This window comes from Pongo pygmaeus, chromosome 1 (assembly GCF_028885625.2).
Source record: "Pongo pygmaeus isolate AG05252 chromosome 1, NHGRI_mPonPyg2-v2.0_pri, whole genome shotgun sequence".
Lineage (NCBI taxonomy): Eukaryota > Metazoa > Chordata > Mammalia > Primates > Hominidae > Pongo > Pongo pygmaeus.
This window is the reverse complement of record NC_072373.2, coordinates 192676167-192697881: the sequence shown is the minus strand read 5'-3', so window position 1 is coordinate 192697881 and position 21715 is coordinate 192676167. Positions and strand designations below refer to the sequence as shown.

Here is a 21715-nt window from a genome sequence, read left to right as displayed (position 1 = left end):
CGCGGGCCAAGCGCGAAGGCGAGATCTGGGTAGCGTGGACAGGCGCTAGCGAATAAGAACTGGCTCTTACAGAGTCACGAAACTAGATCTAGGAAACTACACTTCCCAGAAGCAGCTTGCGGTGACTGCCTTTGTTGGATGACGTACTTCCGGAAATCCGGCTCCGGATAGGTTGCTTAGAGGAAGTGGGCGGTTCTAAACCACCGGCGGCTAGGCCTATTTCCGGTAGGAATCAGTGGACTTGGCGGCAGAGGCAGTGCGGATCCGGCATTGTCCACTGAGCTTTTCCAGGGCTGTACAGACATGGCGGCGGCTTTTCGGAAGGCGGCTAAGTCCCAGCAGCGGGAACACAGAGAGCGAAGCCAGGTAGGACCATACGGGCCCCACGAGTGCTGGCCTTTGTCGCCATGTGTTACTCTCGCCCCAACCCTGTCGCCACCGTGGGGTCCGGATCCAAACTGTATGTAAATACACGTAAATGTATGCTAATGACGCTGGCGTGGCTGGGGCGGAGCTTCGTGGGAACGAGTGGAGGGGATTTGTCGTTTCCGTTCTAGGAAGAGCAGGGGCTGCCCCCCTTTCCTTGGGGATATAAAACCTACTCTGGAAGATTTCAGTGTGGTGATTGAGTAAGATAATGTCTGTCAAGTGCCTGGTCTCTTCTGAGGAGTTGGGGTCCGAGCTCATATAGGCAACAACTGCCGGGCTGAAATTGGATCCCACGTCTAATGGTCAGCTCCGCCTGCTGCATATGGGGGCCCTGACCGAAGAGACTGTGGTTACTAATGTGGTATCATCATCACACTGGGCGCTTGTGGTTCATGAAGATCTGCCACATGTGCTTTTTGTTTATGCCTTACCCCTTAATGTTGGCCTTTTCATTCCCATTATACAGATGAGGAAACTGAGGTCCAGAGTGGTGACTTGTCCAGTTACAAACACCAGATTCAGGCAGAGTAAACAGTTCTAGGATTTCTATGGTGGGTGTGTCTGTGTAGGGAGGTTGAGTAGAAATAAGCTTATATGCAGAATCAGTTGATACACTGTCAGGAATCCCGTGCTTAATATCTGATTCAGAAAGGCCCTTAGACATACATATGTGCTCCAATTTAGTTTTACAGATGAGGAAGACAGGGGAAAGAGTTGTGCAGCTGACTGATGGGATAGAACTAAGGCCTCTTAATTACAGTTCAGTCTTCCTGCTTAATAGCATATATCAAACTTTTTTTTTTTGAGATGGAGTCTCACTCTGTTGCCCAGGTTGGAGTGCAGTGGCACAATCTCGCCTCACTACAACCTCCGCCTCCCAGGTTCAAGCGGTTCTCCTGCCTCAGCCTCTCGAGTAGCTGGGACTGCAGGTGCACACTACTATGCCCTGCTAATTTTTGTATTTTTAGTAGAGATGGAGTTTTGTCAGATTGGCCAGGCTGGTCTCGAACTTCTGACCTCAGGTGATCTACCCGCCTTGGCCTCCCAAAGTGCTGGGATTACAGGCGTGAGCCCCTGCACCCGCCCAAAACTGTCACCTTTTGAGCACTTACTATATGCTAGGCACAGCCCTGCATGTTTTTACAATTGTCTCATGTAATCCTACAACATCCCTATGAAGTGGATGTTACCCTCATTCCTCATTTTACAAATGAGGAATCTGGTGCTTAAAGAGATTGAATAGTATATCCAAAGTCACAGTTGTAAGTAGTGGAATTGGATTAGCAGAGAAGACGGAGGGCTTTCAAAGCTGGCTGTGGACATGGCATGGCCATGGCTGAGTAGGAACAGAAGGCCTATGTGGAAGAGGTGAGAAGAAGACCATCCTGAAAAGGTGGGTAAACCGTTGACACAAACGTTCCATATTTAGGTAGTTTGGACTTTATCCTGTAGATCCTTCAGTAGGGCAGCAGGGGAGGTACTAAAGATATTTTCTATGGAGGGTGTATGTGTTATTACGTAAACTATTTCGGATATAATACCAGGTTTCTTTTTGTAATGCGGTTGTACATTCAGGTGGACATGAGAGATTTCAAGATTTCTGCCTCACCTGATGTTGTTGCTCTTTTGATCCTTTAGCTTGCTTTCTCTACTCTGTCAACCTCCCTTTGCTGTAATTAAAGTTAAAATTATTAGAGGAGGTTTGGTGTTATTTTACTTACGTTTTTGAGATAGTGTCTCCCTCTGTTGCCAAGGCTGGAGTGAGTGGGGCAATCACGGCTCACTTCAGGCTCGACCCCCTCACTCAAGCCATTCTTTTGCCTCAGCTTCCTGAGTAGCTGGGACCACAGGCGTGTACCGTGACACCCAGCTAATTTTATTTTATTTTTTTAATTTGTAGAGATGAGGTCTCACTGTGTTGCCCAGGCTGGTCTTGAACTCCTCGGCTCAAGTGATCTGTCCACCTCAGCCTCCCAAAGTGCTGGGATTGCAAGTGTGAGCCTGGCCTTAAATAGTTATTTATTGCATCACTTGAAGGATAAAAGATGAGAAAGATGACTGTTAAAAATCCTACCCAAATTATTATACAAGTTTTTTTTGTTTGTTTTTTTGAGGCGGAGTCTCGCCCTGTTGCCCAGGCTGGGGTGCAATGGTGCGATCTTGGCCCACTGCAGCCTCCCCCTCCCGTGTTCAAGCAATTCTTCCAGCTCAGCTTCCCGAGTAGCTGGGATTACAGGCACCCGCCATCATGCCTGGCTAATTTTTGTATTTTTGTAGAGGTGGAGTTTCACCAGGTTGGCCAGGCTTGTCTTGAACTCCTGACCTCAGGTGCCCCACCCACCATAGCCTCCCGAAGTGCTGGGATTACAGCATGAGCCACTGCACCTGGCCTATTATACAAGTTTAAACACTAGAGAAGTGTATGCATTTCCCAAAATGTTAAGATTGTTCGCAACAGAAGAGGACTGAGTCTACTGTGATGGCCCTAGGGAGAATGGGTTCTAGTTTTGGCTCTGCTACTTATTAGTTCTGTGTTCTTGGGCATATCATTCTCTAAACCTCATTCCCTTTATGGAAAACTGGGGTAACAATAGTGCCTGTTTCACCTTCTTTCCAAGATTGTGGTAGGGATTAAATGAAATTGTGTAAGGAGCATAGCACATTGCAAGACCCTGACATATACTAAGTGCTCAACAAATGGTAGTATGTAGAAAGATCATACCAAGATTTAATCCTTATACCTTCCATGCTCTCCAAGTCTACGTCAGAGAAAGTACTTTCTGTCATACTTTTTTCTCATACCTAGTACCACAAGTATAATAATAATAGTAAACTCATGCTGGAAAGCTGCTATGTGTCAAGCCATGTGCAGGCATTACCATTTATACAAGCTCCTTGAATCCTCAGTAGAACCCGGAGAAGCAGGTACTATTTTCATGTTACAGTCAGGAAATAGCAGCTCAGAGAAGTTAAGTGACATGCCCAAGGTCACAGATTGTTCAGAGGTAAAGCTTGGATTTGAACCCACATCTCCAGACTCTAAATTTAGCTCCCTTACCACAGTTACCTCCCTGTTACTATGTTTTCCCTTTGTAGTATTTTATAAACCCTTGGATTAAGTTGGTAGTAATTTTAGTACAACTGGCAACTGCTTGCTTAGTGCCGAGTCATTGTTGCCTCTCTCTGTCCTTAATAGGCCAAGAAACCTACTACAGCAGTGCTTGTGACCTGTCTGGTGCTGGCAGGGTCCCTCTCATCCTTGGACAGAGCCCAGTTGTGGGGAGGGGAGGGAACAGGGTCATGGGTTAGCTCCAAGGACTGGATTTACTGAGCACTCCAGAGACTCCTGTGCCTGTTAGATGTCATGTTGATTTGGATATGTGTTCATGAAGGAAACTAAGCACTGTTGTTTTTTCTTTTGTCTTCTAGCCTGGCTTTCGAAAACATCTGGGCCTGCTGGAGAAAAAGAAAGATTACAAACTTCGTGCAGAGTGAGTTCAGTCTTTCTGGTAGAGGCACTGCCAAGAAAGCTTACAACCTCCTTGCACTGCAGCTGAATTGCCTGAGTGTCCAACAGGGGATAATTTCCTGCCATTGATAAAATGGCCAAAGCTCTGGCAGCCTGTCAGATAATTTTTTCTGTGACCCTAAATTTCTCTCTTTGTTTAGGCAGATCATTATTTATTTAACTGTAGTTGCATTGTGAATTATTTGTATTATGTTGTTCCAGATCATTTTCTCGTAGTAGCTTTGATTTGGCTCTGCCTTGGTGTTTGAGCCCAAAGCTGAATCTTTTTCTCTTTGTTTTCTTGAAGTGCAGGATATAATCTGAAATTCCATTTGTTGAGTCTCTTACGTCACCATGTGTGTGATGTGGAATGAAGAGATGTGAAAGATGGATTCATGAGACCAAGCGTGGGTGATAATGAACTCTGAAAACATTTTATAAAACAATTATCCCCATTCTTCTTCTCTGTTAGCACTTTGTTTGCAAAATACTTCTTAATTATTTGTTAGCCATACATGTCAGCTGAGGTCCTTTTTATGCCCGTGGTCTAGATGGTGGTGATGGATTAAATGGGTTTCTGTAGGTCCCAGAGATTTTAAGGCTAATGATAATTAAGTATTGTTATTGGGCCAGGCAATGTTCTAGGATATTTACCGTTTTTACACTGATTTGTCCCTCCCAACCTTCTGGGATGGGTGACTATTACCGTATTCATTTTACAAATGAAATTGGGATGCAGGATGGTTAAATAACTTATCCAAGGTTACTTAGCCAGAAGTTGTCAAGTCCAGATTTGAACCCATGCTGTCTGGCTCCAGAGTCCATGATTCTAGTCATTGCCCTATACTGTACTGTGTAGTTTCCGAATTATATGTGGTCATTTGGTGCCCAAGCTTGCACCATATCCTGTCTGAGGAGTTTTAATTTGTACTTTGTTTGGTGTCTCCCTGTAATGATATAAATGGCACTGAAACATATATGGGCTGGGGACAGTTAATTTCAGGTTCCACTGGAATAGGAACTGTTGATTAGATTGTGGACCCTGCGAAGACATGAGCTCAGCTCAGTGACAGTGGAGTGTCCAGATCCAGTCACTGCTTTGGCTTTTTTGAGTTTCACTCTGTGTGACCTTTTAGATGCTTGTAGTTTGCTTATTGTGGGTTTTTGGTTTTTTAAAATTATCTATTTTTTTTTTTTTTTTGCTATGAACCTCATTTAACCTGTCTTTTAGTGACTACCGTAAAAAACAAGAATACCTCAGAGCTCTCCGGAAGAAGGCTCTTGAAAAAAATCCAGATGAATTCTACTACAAAATGACTCGGGTTAAACTCCAGGTGGGTGCCCAATGGCTTGGTTGGTGTTTTGAGCTCCACACGTTGGAAAATAAGGACAGGGAGGAGATGGAGAGGAAGAATCCTTGGCCTTAATTTAACCCTTCTCTGGTTAGTGCAGGTGCTCTTGGTCAGTGTCCAAGGCAAACCTTCCACTTCCAGAGGAGTGTGCATTTTTGCCTTTGAATCTGGGTTGTCTTACACCTGGAGCTGTTCTAGGACGGATGACTGGAGGTGCTACATTGAATGTACGCCTCAGGGGCCTGTGTCTAGGATTGCTGTTAGCATACAGAATTTGGTTGTCTTTTTGTTTTTTTTTGAGATGGACTCATTCTCTGTTGCCCAGGCTGGAGTGCAGTGGTGCGATCTCGGCTCCCTGCAACCTCTGCCTCCCGGGTTCAAGTGATTCTCGTGCCTCAGCCTCCCGAGTAGCTGGAACTACAGGCACACACTACCGTGCCCGGCTAAGTTTTTGTATTTTTAGTAGAGACAGGGTTTCACCATGTTGGTCAGGCTGGTCTTGAACTCCTGACCTCAAGTGACCTGCCCATCTCGGCCTCCCAAAGTGCTGGGATTACAGGTATGAGCGACCGCACTTGGTCTATGGTTGTCTTTGTTCTAGCCATGCACTGTGCCAACAACTTATTAATGATTTTAATCTAATAGGGAGTATATCTTTTAAATTTGGATTTTAGGATGGAGTACATATTATTAAGGAGACTAAGGAAGAAGTAACCCCAGAACAACTAAAGCTGATGAGAACTCAGGACGTCAAATATATAGAAATGAAGAGGGTTGCAGAAGCTAAGGTAATTCACTCTTTGTTCTGATTGGTTTTATTGATTAAGAAAAGAAACTTAAATTCATCAATCTCAAGTTACTCATTAATTTCTTCTGGCATTTACAATCTCCATCTCACTTGATTGTAATAATGATTTAGAAGTATAGTTAGCATGGTAGAGTGGAAAGAGTTCAGGTTTGGGAATGAGACAGACCTAGGTTTGAGTTCTGGCACTGCCATAAATTACTAGCCCCATGACAATGGGCAAATTCAACTCCCTGAGGCTCTTCCCTCATTTCTGTCTCAGGGGACTGTTGCAGGGATTAAGTGGTCTTGGGAAGTGCCTAGCCCAGTACCTGATATTTGTTGGGATCCTTTCCTTTAAAAGAATAAAGCAAGTTCTTTGCTGGCTGGCAATAATGATGTGAAATGGTTTAAACTTTTGCAGTTTTTTTTTTTGGTACCCTAGAATAATCTAATATAAAGTGAGACCATATTCTGTGTTCTAGAAAATTGAAAGACTAAAATCAGAGCTCCATCTGCTGGATTTCCAGGGGAAGCAACAGAACAAGCATGTGTTCTTTTTTGACACCAAAAAGGAAGGTATGAAATGTTTGAAGGTTTGTGGGACAGTCTACCATGCCAGTCTATGTCGTTTGGTGTTAGAAACAGACAGTGCCTTAAGGATTGTCTTGAATTTTAGTTGAACAGTTTGACGTCGCAACTCACCTGCAGACAGCCCCGGAGCTAGTCGACAGAGTCTTTAATAGGCCCAGGATAGAGACCTTGCAGAAAGAAAAAGTGAAAGGAGTTACCAATCAGACTGGACTTAAGGTAATTTTCTCTGTTGTTCTTCACAGGTGAGTTTAGGGGGAATCTAGGTTTGTGGTTTTTTTTTTTTTTTTTGCTACTGCATTTAAAATAATTTTTAAAATTTATTTTATTTTATTTTTTAGAGTCTCACTGTCTCCCAGGCCTGGAGTACGGTGGCACGATCTCAGCTCACTACAACCTCCGCCTCCTGGGTTCAAGCAATTCTCATACCTCAGCCTCCCCAGTAACTGGGACTATAGGGGTGCACCACCACACCCAGCTTATTTCTGTATTTTTCATAGAGATGGGGTTTCGCCATGTTGGCCAGGCTGGTCTTGAACTCCTGACCTCAGTTGATCTGCCTGCCTTGGCCTCCCGAAGTGTTGGGATTACAAGTGTGAGCCACTGTGCCTGGCCTAAAATAATTCATTTATGGAAAACTCATGAGTTCCCTTAGAAAAGTGGATTTGTAGGAGGATTTGATGATGGGATGGAAGTGGAGAAGGGCTTCTTGATTTCTATGATCGGAGGAGGTATAGTGGTCAGAAGCTTAAGTTCTGGCCTTTAGACCTGGGTTTGAATCCCAATTCTGACCCTGCTCTTTGTGCTTTTAATACTTGTAACAGATGCCAGTGTTTTGAAAATGCAGAGAAAGGGATTGCTGAAGATTAAAGGATTTGGAATACTTTAATATTGAACCTTTAGCAGTGAATATGCACATCAAAAGGTCTTTCTGTGTTTTTATTTTTCTTGAGACGGGGTCTCACTGTCACCCAGGCTGGAGTGCAGTGGTGTGATTATGGCTCGCTGCAGTCTCCACCTTCTGGGCTTAAGCGATCCTCCTGCCTCAGCCTCCTGGGTAGCTGGGACCACACGTGTGTGCCACCATGCCTAGCTAATTTTAAAATTTTTTTTGTAGAAATGGGGTCTCGCTAAGTTGCCCAGGCTGGTCTTAAACTCCTGAGCTCAAGTGTTTCCTCCCGCCTTGGCCTCCTGAAGTGTTGGGATTACAGGCGTGAGCCACCATGCCTGCCCAAAAGGTCTTTCATATTGTGTATTGTAACAAAAATTTTGTTTTGGCTTTTCCTTATGGTGCTTTCCGTCACTGTAACTGGGTTGTGCAGAAGACATGCTTTTCCTCAAAGCCTTCTGGAGTTGAACTCTTCTGACTGATTCATTAAAAAAAAATGCTGTCAATGTGTTTCAAGCAGACAGCTGTTCTGTTTTGATTTGAATCATTTACACCGCATCAGTTTTGCTTCCAATGTTTAATTTCACAGCAGTTTTCTCTAGCTCAGAGGCAGCTAAACTTGCTTTAGTAATATAAATACCCCTAATTAGTTTGACTATATTGGGTAATCCCATAAATCTGACAGTCTGTGCAATAAAGCGAAAACAAAAGCTGTCTGAAACCACTGCTGTGAGACTGTGCTAGAATCTGTGAATTGTTGAAGTCTAAGGCCCAGTAATATTTCCTTCCGTAGATAACACTTCCAGCCAAAGAGCTTGCTTGCGAGTGTTCTCGTGATAACCCTGTTGTTTGTCAATTAGGTGTACTTTTTTTTTTTTTTTTTTGAGATAGAGTCTCACTCTGTCACCCAGGCTGGAGTGCAGTGGCATGATATCGGCTCACTGCAACCTCTGCCTCCTGGGTTCAAGCAATTCTCGTGCCTCAGCCTCCCGAGTAGCTGGGATTATAGGTGCCTGCCACCACACCTGGCTAATTTTTTGTATATTTAGTAATTTTTTGTATATTTAGTAGAGACGGGGTTTCACCATTTTGGCCAGGCTGGTCTTGAACTCCTGACCTTGTGATCCACCCACCTCAGCCTCCCAAAGTGCAGGGATTACAGGCGTGAGCCACTGCGCCCGGCAATTAGGTGTACTTTCAATTAGCCGTGTCACTGACGCTTCTCAAGAATTGTGGTAGTCCCTAAAGAGATTAGTATTCCAAATTCCCATGTAGAATAGTTCACCAGCATAGCTTTTGAGAAGTTAGGGAGGTTTAGATTTTTGCCATTTTTGTCTAGTAATGATGTTTCTTTCTATTTTGTTTACTGCAAAATCATTTTTATTAAGAGACTGCTGGTGGGTGGATTGCAAGGATATTTTGTCTGTAACTTGGAGTGGGTAGACAACCCATGAATGAGCTTTAGGAGGTCTGTGAAAACCCCCCTTTCTCACTAGTATTTTGTGCAGATAGGTATATGTGCTTGCACAACCTTTTACAAACGTGTATGTACATTTATCTCAAGAAAGATCCCAGGCTGGGCGTGGTGGCTCACGCCTGTAGTCCCAGCAGTTTGGGAGGCCAAGGTAGGTGGATCACTTGAGGTCAGGAGTTCGAGACTAGCCTGGCCAACGTAGTGAAACGCTGTCTGTACTAAAAATACAAAAATTAGCCAGGCGTGGTGGCGGGCGCCTGTACTCCCAGCTACTAGGGAGGCTGAGGCAGCAGAATTGCTTGAACCCAGGAGGCGGAGGTTGTAGCGAGCCGAGATAGTGCCACTGCACTCCAGCCTGGGCGACAGAGCAAGACTCCACCTCAAAAAAAAAAAAAAAAAAAAAAAAAGAAAGAAGAAAGATCCCAAAGCTTTCATCAATTTCTCTGAGGTTGATGATTCCCCAAAATGTAAGGACCCCACTGATCTTTGAGGAGTCATTAGCAGTGAGAATTCTCAGGTCAGCTTCTGCTGAAAAAATTCTTCTGCTTTCTGAGTGGTAAGATTTTCAGGCACCAGCACACTGCCTGGGGACCCTTCTGTTGCGGACTCTTCTGTTGCTCTCCATTCACTTTGTGTAGGGTTTCCAACACTGATTCATTCCTGCCATCATCTCAGGTGACTGTGGCACTCACACAAAGGTTGAAGCAGCTTAGTGTAGTAGTGGAAAGATTCCTGGGATTTGTGAGAGGGGGATAGTCCTGACTCTGCTCCAGGTGAGCCATGTGGCCTTGGACTACTTCTTCTCTGGGCCTCACTTTTCTGCATTTGTAAATGACAGGTTTCGGTAAGATAGTCTACAGGGTTCCTTTTTAAATTTTTAAATTTTTTTTTTTGAGACAGAGTCTCATTATGTTGCCTACGGTGGTCTGGAACTCCTGGGCTCAAGTGACCCTCCCTCCTCAGCCTCCCAAAGTGCTGGGATTACGGGCGTGAGCCACTGCGTCTGGCTCAGGGTTCCTTTCAGCTCCAGAATGTGATGTTCCTAAAATGGGCAACGTTATTGTTACCACGTTATGTTGATTCTGGTGAAAGGAGGGAGTTGATGAAACTATGCAGTTGGCTTAAATGGATTAAGAAACAGTTTCTTACTCATTTTTGTCCTGTTCATTGTTCACTGAGAATGTGTGTGTTTCTTCTTCAGCGAATAGCTAAAGAAAGGCAAAAGCAGTATAACTGCCTGACACAGCGGATTGAACGAGAGAAGAAATTGTTCGTTATTGCTCAGAAAATTCAAACACGCAAAGATCTTATGGTGAGGAGAGAGAGCCTTAGGCCTCTTTTTTTTTTTTTCCCCCTTTTCTTTCTTGTAAAGGTCTTAACTCAGACTGGATTTCAGCTGTGTGTAAATCAACCCCGGTGAAAATGTCTGCTCCTCAGGGGCAGTGGTTTGAGCCAGTGTCTGTTACTCTGACAGTGTTGAAATGCGCCTTGATTAAGAAGGTAATAAGGGGGTTATTAGTCAGTGCTTTGGAACAGCAAAGGGTAGGATCGGGTAGCATATGAACTTTATAGCTTATGAGCAGCTCCCGTAACATTTAAACAGGTTAACAAAACAGTGCATGTCACTCATTGGTGTTTAAAAATAGACAACATTGTGTAGTTAAATAGCAGAGCTGAGGAATATAAGATGCCTCTTTCATATTCTTATCATTCCTCTAAATGTCAAATTCTTTAGCTTTGTAGATCATTTAGGTCAGCCTTTCTCAACTGGGGTTCCGTGAGAGAATTAAAATTATAATTTTAAATGAAACAACTACTTGAACACCTTTCTTCTCAATTTTCCTAGGACTGTACACAGCTAGTACTTTCTAGATGCCTAGGAGAGAAGTTAATTCATTGCCTACAGTGGATGCCTTGGGCAGTAGGGCTGTGTCTGTTCTCAACTTTGAGAAGGGCTGAAACAGGTGCTAATAGGTAGTTTATTAACCTTTCGATTTTACAAAACCATTTCCTTCTCTTTACTGATCACCTTTTTACTCTTTTGTAGGATAAAACTCAGAAAGTGAAGGTGAAGAAAGAAACGGTGAACTCCCCAGCTATTTATAAATTTCAGAGTCGTCGAAAACGTTGACATGTTATAGATAAGCCTTGTCATTCTGCATCAAAAATCTGTTGTCTTTTTCTAGTAACTTCAAATTCCATTACTCCAAATGGCATGGTTTTCCGGTTTGTAACCGTAACTAAGTTGTCAGTCTGACATTTAATGTCTTTCTATGGACAACAATAAATCTCCCTCCCTTCTGTAATTGTTTTTGGATTGTGAAATTAGTCTTATTTTTATATACTTAATTTTTTTTTTCTTTGAGATAAGGTCTTTGTTGCCAGGCTGGAAATGCAGTGTGTGATCATGGCTCACTGCAACTTTGAACTCCTGGGCTCAAGTGATCTTCCTGCCTCAGCCTCTTGAGTAGCTGGGACCACAGACATGTGCCACCATGTCTGAGCAATGTTTAAATTTTCTGTAGAGACCAGGTTTTTCCATGTTGGCCAGGCTGGTTTTGAACTCCTGGCCTCAAGCAATCCTCCCACCTTGGCCTCCCAAAGGGCTGGGATTACAGGGATGAGCCACTATGCCCAGCCCATAATTTTTTTTGTTATGAAACATAGGATCTCATTACAGCAGATTTGGAAACTAGATTGATTCATTCCTAATCCCAGTGCTTATTCAATAATAACAAATATTTATTGCATGCTTAACTATGCTAGGAGCTGGAGCTGTGGAGGTGGACAATTACTGTGAGTAGTCTAGTTGATTTCCTCCATTTTGTAAAATGAGGCATCACTTTTTGTCCATGTTTTTGTGTTTTATAGTTACAGTAAACACTTTGATGTCCTACTTTTTAATTAAATCATTAGCTCTTTCCCAGTTTGTTACATCACAAAAATTTTTTACAGTAATATATGCTAGAGTAAACATTAAAATAAATATTTTTAATGATTGCATAGTGTTTTATCTAGTGGATAGACTGATTTTACCCTCACTCATTCTTCTTTTATTGGCTATTCAGGTGGCTTCATAAATTATCCAAGGAGGAATTTTTTTCTCTTACTTAACAGCTGCACATAGAAACTCTTGGAACAAGGAACCTACGGGAGCACCTCTTCCTTATTGATGAAGCTCAAATCAGAATAGGCCTGGCTGTGTCTTTGTCCTCTGCACTCCATGCCAACTCATAATTCCAAGGCTAGAATAGCTTGGTGCAGACCTTCACTCTGGGAATATGGACCCCTGGGTGTGTTGGCCAGCTTCTTTCTCTTCCCTGGTTCTCTCCTTCCTTTGTTTGCCCATATCAGGATTATAGGCCAAGGCCAGTAAGGACAGGGCTGAACATCCTTAGAGCAAACATGGGAGAACAGGGAGCGGGGTTCTGGGGGGCTTGCTCAGCCCTTACCCCATGGAGGGAGAACAGCCGTGTGTGGATTTTAAGGCTTTAAAAGAAAATCGTTAATGCTTAATAAGTGCCCGTGACTGTGAGGTTCCTGTACAAGCCTAGACTAGAAGCCTGTTTCCTCAGGGTGTACCCAGTGGAATTTAAATCAGGGGCCCTGGAAAACAGGAAGAAGGGCCAGGAAACAGAAGCCAGTAGGCTTTGCCTTCAGGAAGGAAATGCTTCCCATTGTGTGTATGCACTCCATTCCGGGGAGGTGCTGAGCTCAGTCAATCTGACAGTTTTAGAGACTTGAGGATTAAACCAGGGAAGGAACTCATCATAGTGATACTGGACAGGGAAGTGAGCAGACTAAGCAGCAGTCTGATCCTGGGGTCAAACAGCTGGATGCTGCTGCTCCGTCTCTTGCCCCTGCTGGGTGGGAAAGTGGGGGAGAGGATAGGGAATAGACCTAAATGCCTTCTCACGAACCACACACCCACATGAAGATAGGCTCGCCTCATGGAATCTCATGTTCACAGAGGCACAAGGCACATATAACTCAGGCCTCATAAACAGGTACAGGCATATGTACACACCATCTGGCACAGGAGCACAAACAGTGACGTTTGAAGAGGCACACTCCCAGGCCAAATGGAACAGGAAAGTCCATCCTTTTGGTGTACTGTGAGTTCCAGGCTGAAGGTAATCGGAGTGCTATAAGGGGAGCTGGGTGTTCTGAACTGCTGTTACACTGAGTGCTGTCTCCAAGACTCAAGGATTTTAAGCAAAGAAATTGGCTGTCCCAGTGACTAAGCAAAGACAGGCCCCAGCCCCATGTATTCTGAGAATTGGCCAGGGCTTTGCTGCTTTGGTGCTCAGTGGGATCCCAGGCTCTTGGCTTGTTGGGGAGGGAAGAGTATTGTTTGCTTAGGAGCCGCCCTTCTTGGCCTAGAGGTGATTTGGTCTGTTGGTGGCATACTGCTCTAGCTGTGCCAAGGGGGCTGTGGGCAGCCTGTCGAGCTGGAGGGCTTTTCTGAGTCAGGACTTGTTTGGCTCAGGTCTCTTGTACAAACCAAGTCTCCAAACAGCAGTTCTATGGTGATGTGGACCCTTCAGGTCTGTCCAACAGAGAATTCATTAAGCCTGGCTCAGTCTTAGTCTGTTGCCTCATCCTAGGGCCCTTCCCACCAAAGCAGGAGAGTGTCAAGCCCTAGCTTTATTCTTGAATAAGTTCATCTTTTTCTTTGAGACGGAGTCTCGCTCTGTCACCCAGGCTGGAGTGCAGTGGTGCGATCTTGGTTCACAGCAACCTCCGCCTCCTGGATTCAAGCGATTCTCTTGCCTCAGCCTCTCTAGTAGCTGGGATTACAGGTGCAGAGACGGGGTTTCGCCATGTTGGCCAGGCTGGTCTCGAACTCCTGATCTCAGGCGATCCATCCCTCCTTGGCCTCTCAAAGTGCTGGGATTACAGGCATGAGCCACTGCTCCTAGCCAATCTTTTTCTGATTTCTAACTGCTTCCTGGTGCTAGGGTGGAAAAGGGCCCAGCAGGTGGAGCTGCTGCCCCTTTGCTGGGATTCCTTCTCAGGGACTTGGTGTCCACCCACCCAGCACACTTGGCTTCTTTCAGAAGTGTCCTTGTACTTAGGAAGTACTTGCATGTGTTTGCTTATTGAATTTAATGCCAGGGGGAGAGCTCCCATGAAGAAATGGGATTTTCTCACCCTGAGTTTGAGATGAGTGTGGCCCCAGGAGGAAAACTGGGCAGGAAGGTGCTTTTCCTTCCTGTTTCTAGTGAGGACCATGCAGGGAGGGCTCTGTCACAGAGCCCCAAGTTTCCCATAGGGTAGTTGCACCCAGACCTGGGAGGGGTCTCCCTCCGTGCAGCTTTAAGCATCTGTTTGTCGCTCACTGTCCTCTCCCCCATGCTGCTGACTGTGGGGCACTGAGCAGTTACAGCTGCACGTCCTCCAGCAGGGAAGGCAGCCAACAGATGCAGACTCGCTCTGCCTACCTGTGGAGGCCGGTGAGGCCAGGGCCTGTTGGGACTTGAAACAGTGAGGCAAGTGGGTGTGTGGTGCTGGGCTCCCCGCTCAAGTTCTCCCAGCGTGCCAGTTCCCGGAGCCTTATGTGCAGGGTGTTGGGGAAGGGTGGGCTGAACCGTGGGTGGGAGTCTTGGCTCAAAGCCCCAGGTGAGTGGAGGAATTGGGGGCGGACCTGAAGTACTGTCTTGAGGCGGACCTGGCAGGCCTCTTGGGTGTGTGCAGCTGCCTCCCCGGGTCAGAGGGTGCGCCCTCTGTACCCAACCAGGTCTCCACAGGTCTGTCTCAGCAAAAAGTGCAGGGAAGGATCAGAGAGAAGCTGTAAAACAAAGGGAGGCAGAGCTTCCCTTCCCAAGCCTACTGCTGAGTGGTTGGAGTGTAGAGGAGGCTGCCTAGTTCATGCTTCTGCCTGTTCTTTCCTCAACTGCTCTGGCCAGAGGGAAGAAAGTCTCCCCTGCTTCTCAGGCTCCCTGTAAGGAATCTCCTGGCTCCCTATTCCTGGATCCATCATCATCACATTTAGGAAGTCTTGTCCAATCTACTTCTCCTAGGTGAAGCGTACACCTAGGTCTCCTTGTTCATCTTGTCCGCTTCGCTTGATGCAAAGGGAACAAACTGCTTGGGGCTGGGGTGGTTGCACAGTCCAGCCCTGTGCTCCTGCGTGGTGGTTAGGAGAGGCTCGTCCAGAACGGAGCTAAGGACCCAGCTTTTTCTAGGCAAGAGGAATATATCAAGGGAACTGCTGTGTTTGGGGGTAAGCAGGGGATGGAAAGGAAGCCCTTTCCCCTCCCTGCATCTGTCATCTGACAGCCATGCTCAGATCGGGTTAATGAAACTGTGGTGCCCCAGGCAGCTGGGCAGCCCCCCCCTGCCCTGAATCAGCCTGACTCATTTACAGCTTTCTCCCAGTTACCCCAAAGGCTTCTCTCAGAGGTGACAAATGTAGGGGGTTGGTTTCGGGTTTCATGTTTTCACATTACTGGGTGGAAAAAAGAAGAAAAAAAAAACACCTTTCCAAACCAAAAAAACCAGCTTCTATAGCAGAAACAACTTGTCCCGAGAGCACTGAAAATTTCCCCATCCTCTCCTCATCTGCTCAGAGACACTGAGACCAGTGATGGAGGGGTTAAGGGGAGGGGTTGGAGTCAGGCTGAGTGGAGTGTTGGGGACAGCCCCTTTGGAGGTGGCAGCACCTGTCTTCCTGCTTATAGGCAGGGGAGGACCTTTGCAGGGCCCTCCAGCTCTGAAGCCTGTGGTCTCCAGTGCCCAGAGATGGATTGCCAGGGCATGGGACAGTGAACTCAGGGTGGTGAGGGACCAGGGAAGGAAGGGACCATCTCCCCTCCCTAGCTAATTTGATCCCAGGAAGTCTGGGACAGGTGTCCCTCCCTGGCAGAGGGTTCTTGAGGTGGAGTGGTAGGTGGAATATAGAAGGTCCATCTGGCACATGGAGCCTAGGGGGCAGCACCCCCTCCTCTTGCTGGCTGGTAGCAATGTAGACCACCCCAGTCCCCCGCCAGGGGCAGATGGTCTCCATAGCAGATGGAGACTAGGCCGGCAGTGGCAGGATGGGCTTTCTAGTCTCAGCCTGGCCACTCTGGCTAATAAGACAATCCGGGGGCAGTGACAGGGCTAACTGCTGGTGTGTGTGCGTGTGTGTGTGTGTATGTGTGTGTGTATATATAGGTGTGTAGGAGAGGGAGCCCTGGCCTTATTGGGCCATTCTGGGGGAGAAGTAAAGAGGAGCCCCAGACAGAGTCAGTGGATCTTTGGGGCCCCCTCAAGTTTGCCATAAGCGTGGCAGGCTCTCAGCGCCTGGGCTCCTGAAGCTGCCCTGGTTCTTGTGTGAAGGGGCCGGCTCCTGGGGTGGGAGCCTCTGCTGCAGCTGGAGCCTGGACTGCTTGATTTAGACCCCCTGCCAGGTCCCCAGAGCTCAGGGCCTGGGCAGCAGCTCCTCCCAGAGGACGCGCCCGTTTATTATGCGCTCCTGCTCCCTCCTGGCTCGGGCAGGCAGCGGCCTTCATTAGTGGAGGAGCTGGGGTCTGTTTTGGCTGCCTCATCAGCATCAGTGAACTGCGTCCCTGCGAGATTTGATACAATTTAATTAACCTAATTAAAAGCTCTGATTGCAGAGATGATTGGGGTAGCGCCAGCAGCGACTGCATATTTATAATGAGCTGCAAGGTGTGGGACCGCAGCCAAACGCCACGCATCCTAATGAGCGGGAGCCGGGAGCCAGGGAGCGGGAGACGGAACGTTTATTTTTGGCAACAATGCCCAGTTCCTCCCTGCCAGGGAGTCAGAGACCCCGGGGAGCAGAGACGGACCTGCCCACTGTGCTCTTCCGCACAAGGTGGAAGCAGAAATGTGTGCTGTCCACTGGTTCTAGGGCCCTTGGACGCTCCAGGAGCACACAGTGCCCATGTTTCTGTTTGTAGAGTAGGGGGCTGGGACCCCAGCCATGCACTTTTCCTGCTTCTCATCTCTGGGAGTCAGGGGCTGCCTTCTGAACCGGGGCCTTGCTGTGAGGAAACAGGACCCGGCAGAACCACCTCGTTTCCAGGCTCCAGGATCCCTGGGCTGTTTTCTCAAACTTGCCAAGGAAGAGACAGGGGCTGGCAGGACTGAGGCTGAGAGGCTGCCTGGGAGTCAGAAAAGGGGTCTGAATATCCAGGAGTCCCAGATGAGGATCCTGGGCCTGGGACAGAAAGGAGAAACAGGAGGGGCAAACTTCCCACTCATCCTGGAAGCTGGGGAGCCCTGTCCCCATCTCCTCACTCCCTTTGAGGACCCTGCCCAGGGAGGCCAGCTGCCCTGGACTCTTCCTCTCTTCTCCCACTGCCTCTGTCTGGGGAAGTCTTGGTTTGTCTGACTCAGCGTTTCCGCTGTAAATCACATCTAATAATACCGAGAGTGAGAGCTGAGACGGAGGTGCTGTGGGTGAAGGGGCACCGGGGAGGAGGGGCACGCCGCCTAGGTGCCAATGGGTGTTGTGCAGGGAGGGAGCTCTGAGGCGGCAGGAATGGGGGCTGGGCCCTGAGGAAGAAGGTGGGAGCAGCCTGCCACCCCTGCCCCCATTCCTGCTCTGGAGCTTGTGTAGGTCATGAGCTCAGCCAGGCTGGCCCAGCCCCCCAGTGCTTTGAGTGCCGCCAGGACAAGATGAGATTTGTCCCAGCCTACCTTGCAGAGTTGCAGCTGTTTAGCTCCCTTATCAATCTTCTCTGTGGGTTTAATCATCTCTCTGTCATCCTGCTGGGGTAGCCCTCCCCTAACTGAAGCCCCCAGAGGGGCTGGAGCTTCTCAGCCCCAGCTTTCCTCCAGTCCCCCTCCCCCAGACAAGCATCTTTCCCCACCTGACTTCCCTTGTGGGAGACAGAGGGTGGGCCAGGGCGGCTTTGCTCCAGGTTTAGTCTCAGTGGCAGGGGTGAATGTCCTTGTTTTTGCAAGATGTAAACAGGATGAAGGGTGGGTAGAGGTGGCACTGGCAGAGAATCTGTCCCAGCTGGGTCCTCAAGGTCTTTGACTCCATTCCAGCCTGGGTAGAACAGGGCCTAGAGGTCGGCTATGAGGGCTTTCTGCCCAGAACCAGGAGATTCTTGCGTAGGTGCACGATCCTTCCCTCCTGCCAGCCCCTTGGGAGCTGCGGCCAGCCAGCCAGCTCTGGCCTCCTTCCCTGGGTGGGTCCTGTGGGGCTCAGGGGCCCGTGGGCAGTAACCACGAGCCCACGGCTTTGTGTGCATCTTGGGAAGGAGGGCGCACAGGAGTCAATGGAGCCTGTGTTGTGGTCCAGGCGGGGAGCCAGGGCGCAAGGGGTTCTGGGGCTGCCCCAGTGCTGACGTGCAAGATGACCTTCAGGGCCACGCTTCGGCCCTCTGCTGTGCTCTCCTTCCCTGCTGAGCATCTGGAGAATGGGCAAGGAGGTGGCATGGGATGGGGTATGTGCCCCCAGAGGGAACATGAGAAAGAGGGCCCTTCTTCCCCTGCTCCCCACTCCTCACCCTAGGCCTTGTCTGTGCAAATGGAAGGCCAGCGCCTCCCCATTTCTCGAAAGGGGATGTAAAGTCCCAGAGAGGGTTGGGATCTGGCCGAACATCACCCAGCTTGTCCTCAAGGCAGGGACTGTGAGACCCCTGCAGAGGGTCCCTCAGGAGGGAACCAAAGGTTCTGGAGGGCCACCAACCAGTCCTGGGCTGGAGGGGGCTTGTTAGGTTCAGCATAAGGCTGGGCTCTGGAAGACAATGGAGTGTTAATGAGGCTTTGGTCCTGGTCTCACATGACCTGACCAGGCAGGGTGGGTGGACTGCACGTGGCTGAGTTGCCTGGGCTGACCTTTGGTCGCTGGCTAGGGAAGAGAGGAAGCCATGAAGGCTCCTGCCCACTCCATGCCCTGGGCACCCTGACACTCCCTCCCCAGGAACTGCCCTCTGGGCACACACTTTGTCTTCCACCTACCTTCTTCTTTAGTCTTTCTCTTTTCTCTGCCACGTGTAGGAGCATGTGTACAATATGTGTGTATTTGTGTGTGAGAGTGTATGTCTGTGTGACTGTGAGAAGTGAGGCATAGGATGAAAGGGAGAGAAGAGACCCTCTTTCTGGGTTCTTCCCTATCAGGAATAAAGACTGAGTTTCAGCCAGGCACAGTGGCTCACACCTGTAATCCTAGCACTTTGGGAGGCTGAGGTGGGCAGATTGCCTGAGCTCAGGAGTTTGAGACCATCCTGAGCAACATGGTAAAACCCTGTCTCTACTAAAAATAAAAAAAATTAGTTGGGCATGGTGGCGCGTGCCTGTAATCCCAGCCACTCGGGAGGCTGGCTAAGGCAGGAGAATCGCTTGAACCCGGGAGGCGGAGGTTGCAGTGAACAGAGATGGGACCACTGCACTCCAGCCTGGGTGACAGAGCAAAACTCCATGTAAAAAAAAAAAAAAAAAAAAAGACTGGGCGCGGTGGCTCATGCCTGTAATCCCAGCACTTTGGGAGGCCGAGGCAGGTGGATCACTTAAGGTCAGGATTTCAAGACCAGGCTGGTCAACATGGTGAAAACCCGTCTCTACTAAAAATACAAAAATTAGCTGGGCGAGGCCGGGTGTGGTGACTCATGCCTGTAATCCCAGCACTTTGGGAGGCCGAGGTGGGCAGATTGCTTGAGGTCAGGAGTTTGAGACCAGCCTGGCCAACATGGTGAAACCCCATCTCTACTAAAAATGCAAAAAATTTGTTGGGTGTGGTGGTTCATGCCTGTAGTCCTAGCTACTCAGGAGGCTGAGGCAGGAGAATCGCAGTGAGCTGAGATCGCGCCACTGCACTCCAGCCTGGGCGACAGAGCAAGACTGTCTCAAAAGAAAAAAAAAAATTATCTGAGCATAGTGATGGGCACCTGTAGTTCCAGCTACTTGGGAGGCTGAGGCAGGAGAATTACTTGAACCCAGGAGGTGGAGGTTGCAGTGAACAGAGATCGGGCCACTGCACTGCAGCCTGGGTGACAGAAAAAAAAAAGACTGAGTTTTTTCCACTGTGGGGATACCACCACGGATGGGGCCAAGGTGTATGTGCGTGTGCCTCTGCATGTGTGTGCATGGGAGTGGATGCACGTGCTCATGTGGAGGGCAGTGCTCCCTGCTCTGCCTTGTCCTTTGACCTGTATCCTCCTCTGGTGGGAGAGGTGACTTCTATGGTCAGCATCTTCCAGCTCAGGCTGGAACCAGAGCTGTGACAGAACCAGAGCTGTGATGGAACCAGAGCTGTGACAGAGCCAGAGTGTCATTTTTTTTTTAATCTTTTTGAGACCGGGTCTCACTCTGTTGCCCAGGCTGGAGTGCAGTGATGCGATTGTGGCTCACTGCAGCCCTGACCTCCTGGGCTCAAGTGATCCTCCCACCTCAGCCTCCCAAATAGCTGGGACTACAGGTGCACACCACCATACCTAGCTAATTTGTAAAATATTTTGTAAATATGGGGTCTTGCTATGTTGTCCAGGCTGGTCTCAAACTTCTGGGCTCAAGTGATCTTTCCACCTCAGCCTCTCCAATTGCTGGGATTACAGGCATAAGCCACCATGCCTGGGCCACACTTAGGATTATTATTTTTTATTTATTTATTTTTAATTAATTTTTTTTTGAGACAGTTTCGTTCTTGTTGCCCAGGCTGGAGTGCAATGGTGCGGTCTCAGCTCACTGCAATCTCTGCCTCCTGGGTTCAAGCGATTCTCCTGCCTCAGCCTCCCATGTAGCTGGGATTACAGGCGCCTGCCACCACGCCCAACTAATTTTTTTTTTTGTATTTTTAGTAGAGACGGGGTTTCACCATGTTGGCCAGGCTGGTCTCAAACTCCTGACCTCAGGTGATCCACCCACCTCGGCCTCCCAAACTGCTGGGATTACAGGCGTGAGCCACCGCAACCAGCCCACACTTAGGATTATTGAAGGGGTTTATCTGCCCCACCTCTTCCCTCGCCAAGATGCTAAGGTGGATGTAGCAAAGGGGTTTATCTGAAGAGACTATTCCCCTGAAGTCCCCAGGAGGTTGAGGTCCAGGGCCTCAGAGAAGGGGCAAACCAGTGTGAATGACACAGCAGCTGAAAGGAAGCCCAAGGCCCAACTTTGTCATATTACATATATTGTGTGAAGCTTTTCTGGTGAATACTCCTTTGCTGGGAGCACCATCCAATTTTCTCACTAGGGCTGGTCCACCCCTAAACCTTTCTGGTTGCCCTGAGAGTTTGGGGCAGGAAGCTAAGCTCCCGCCTGGGATGAGATGAGGGTGGGGCACCCAGGCATGGGCATGAGGAGGCATCTGGGTGAGAGGGGACAGCACATGTGCCCTCAAACTCTCCAGGCTTCTCTCAAATTAACAGCTTCAGGTGGTGTGGCCGAGTAGTGTTTCTGGGTGATCCTACCTCCTCCCTTTTGTGTCCTTTGGCTGCCACCCTGCATAGAGTCCTCTGAATCTCCTCAGGTACTGGGGGAGACAGTATGGGAATGGTCCTTAGCAGTGGAGTGGAAAGGACAGGGCCTGAAGGGGCTGGGATGGTGGCTTTGTATGACTCCATGGGGCTGAGTTTGAGGATGGGCAGAGGCCAGGGCTGAGGCTAGAGCTGGGATTTGAAGTTGGAGCTGAGTTGAACGTGGACTAAAGTGAGATGTTTGAGGTTGGGTTGGAAGGGCGTCTCCTTCAGTCTTGACAGGATTCTGAGATGTCTATATTTGGAGTTCAAGG

The 21715-nt window shown here is 48.2% G+C and overlaps 1 protein-coding gene across 2 annotated transcripts; it reads left to right on the top strand.

Moving 5' to 3' along the window:
* UTP11 (UTP11 small subunit processome component) lies at positions 1–12030 on the top strand. 2 transcript variants are annotated; one of them, XM_054437135.2, is made up of 8 exons: positions 1–366; positions 3859–3920; positions 5169–5271; positions 5964–6077; positions 6559–6652; positions 6753–6883; positions 10229–10339; positions 11075–12030. In XM_054437135.2, the coding sequence occupies exons 1-8, from the start codon at positions 304–306 to the stop codon at positions 11156–11158; spliced, it is 762 nt and encodes a 253-aa protein (XP_054293110.1). In that variant the 5' UTR covers positions 1–303; the 3' UTR covers positions 11159–12030. The 2 variants fall into 2 exon arrangements, with proteins under 2 accessions (XP_054293110.1, XP_063521797.1); XM_063665727.1 differs by having other exon boundaries at positions 207–366; positions 10229–12030.
* The last annotated feature ends 9685 nt before the right edge of the window (positions 12031–21715 follow it).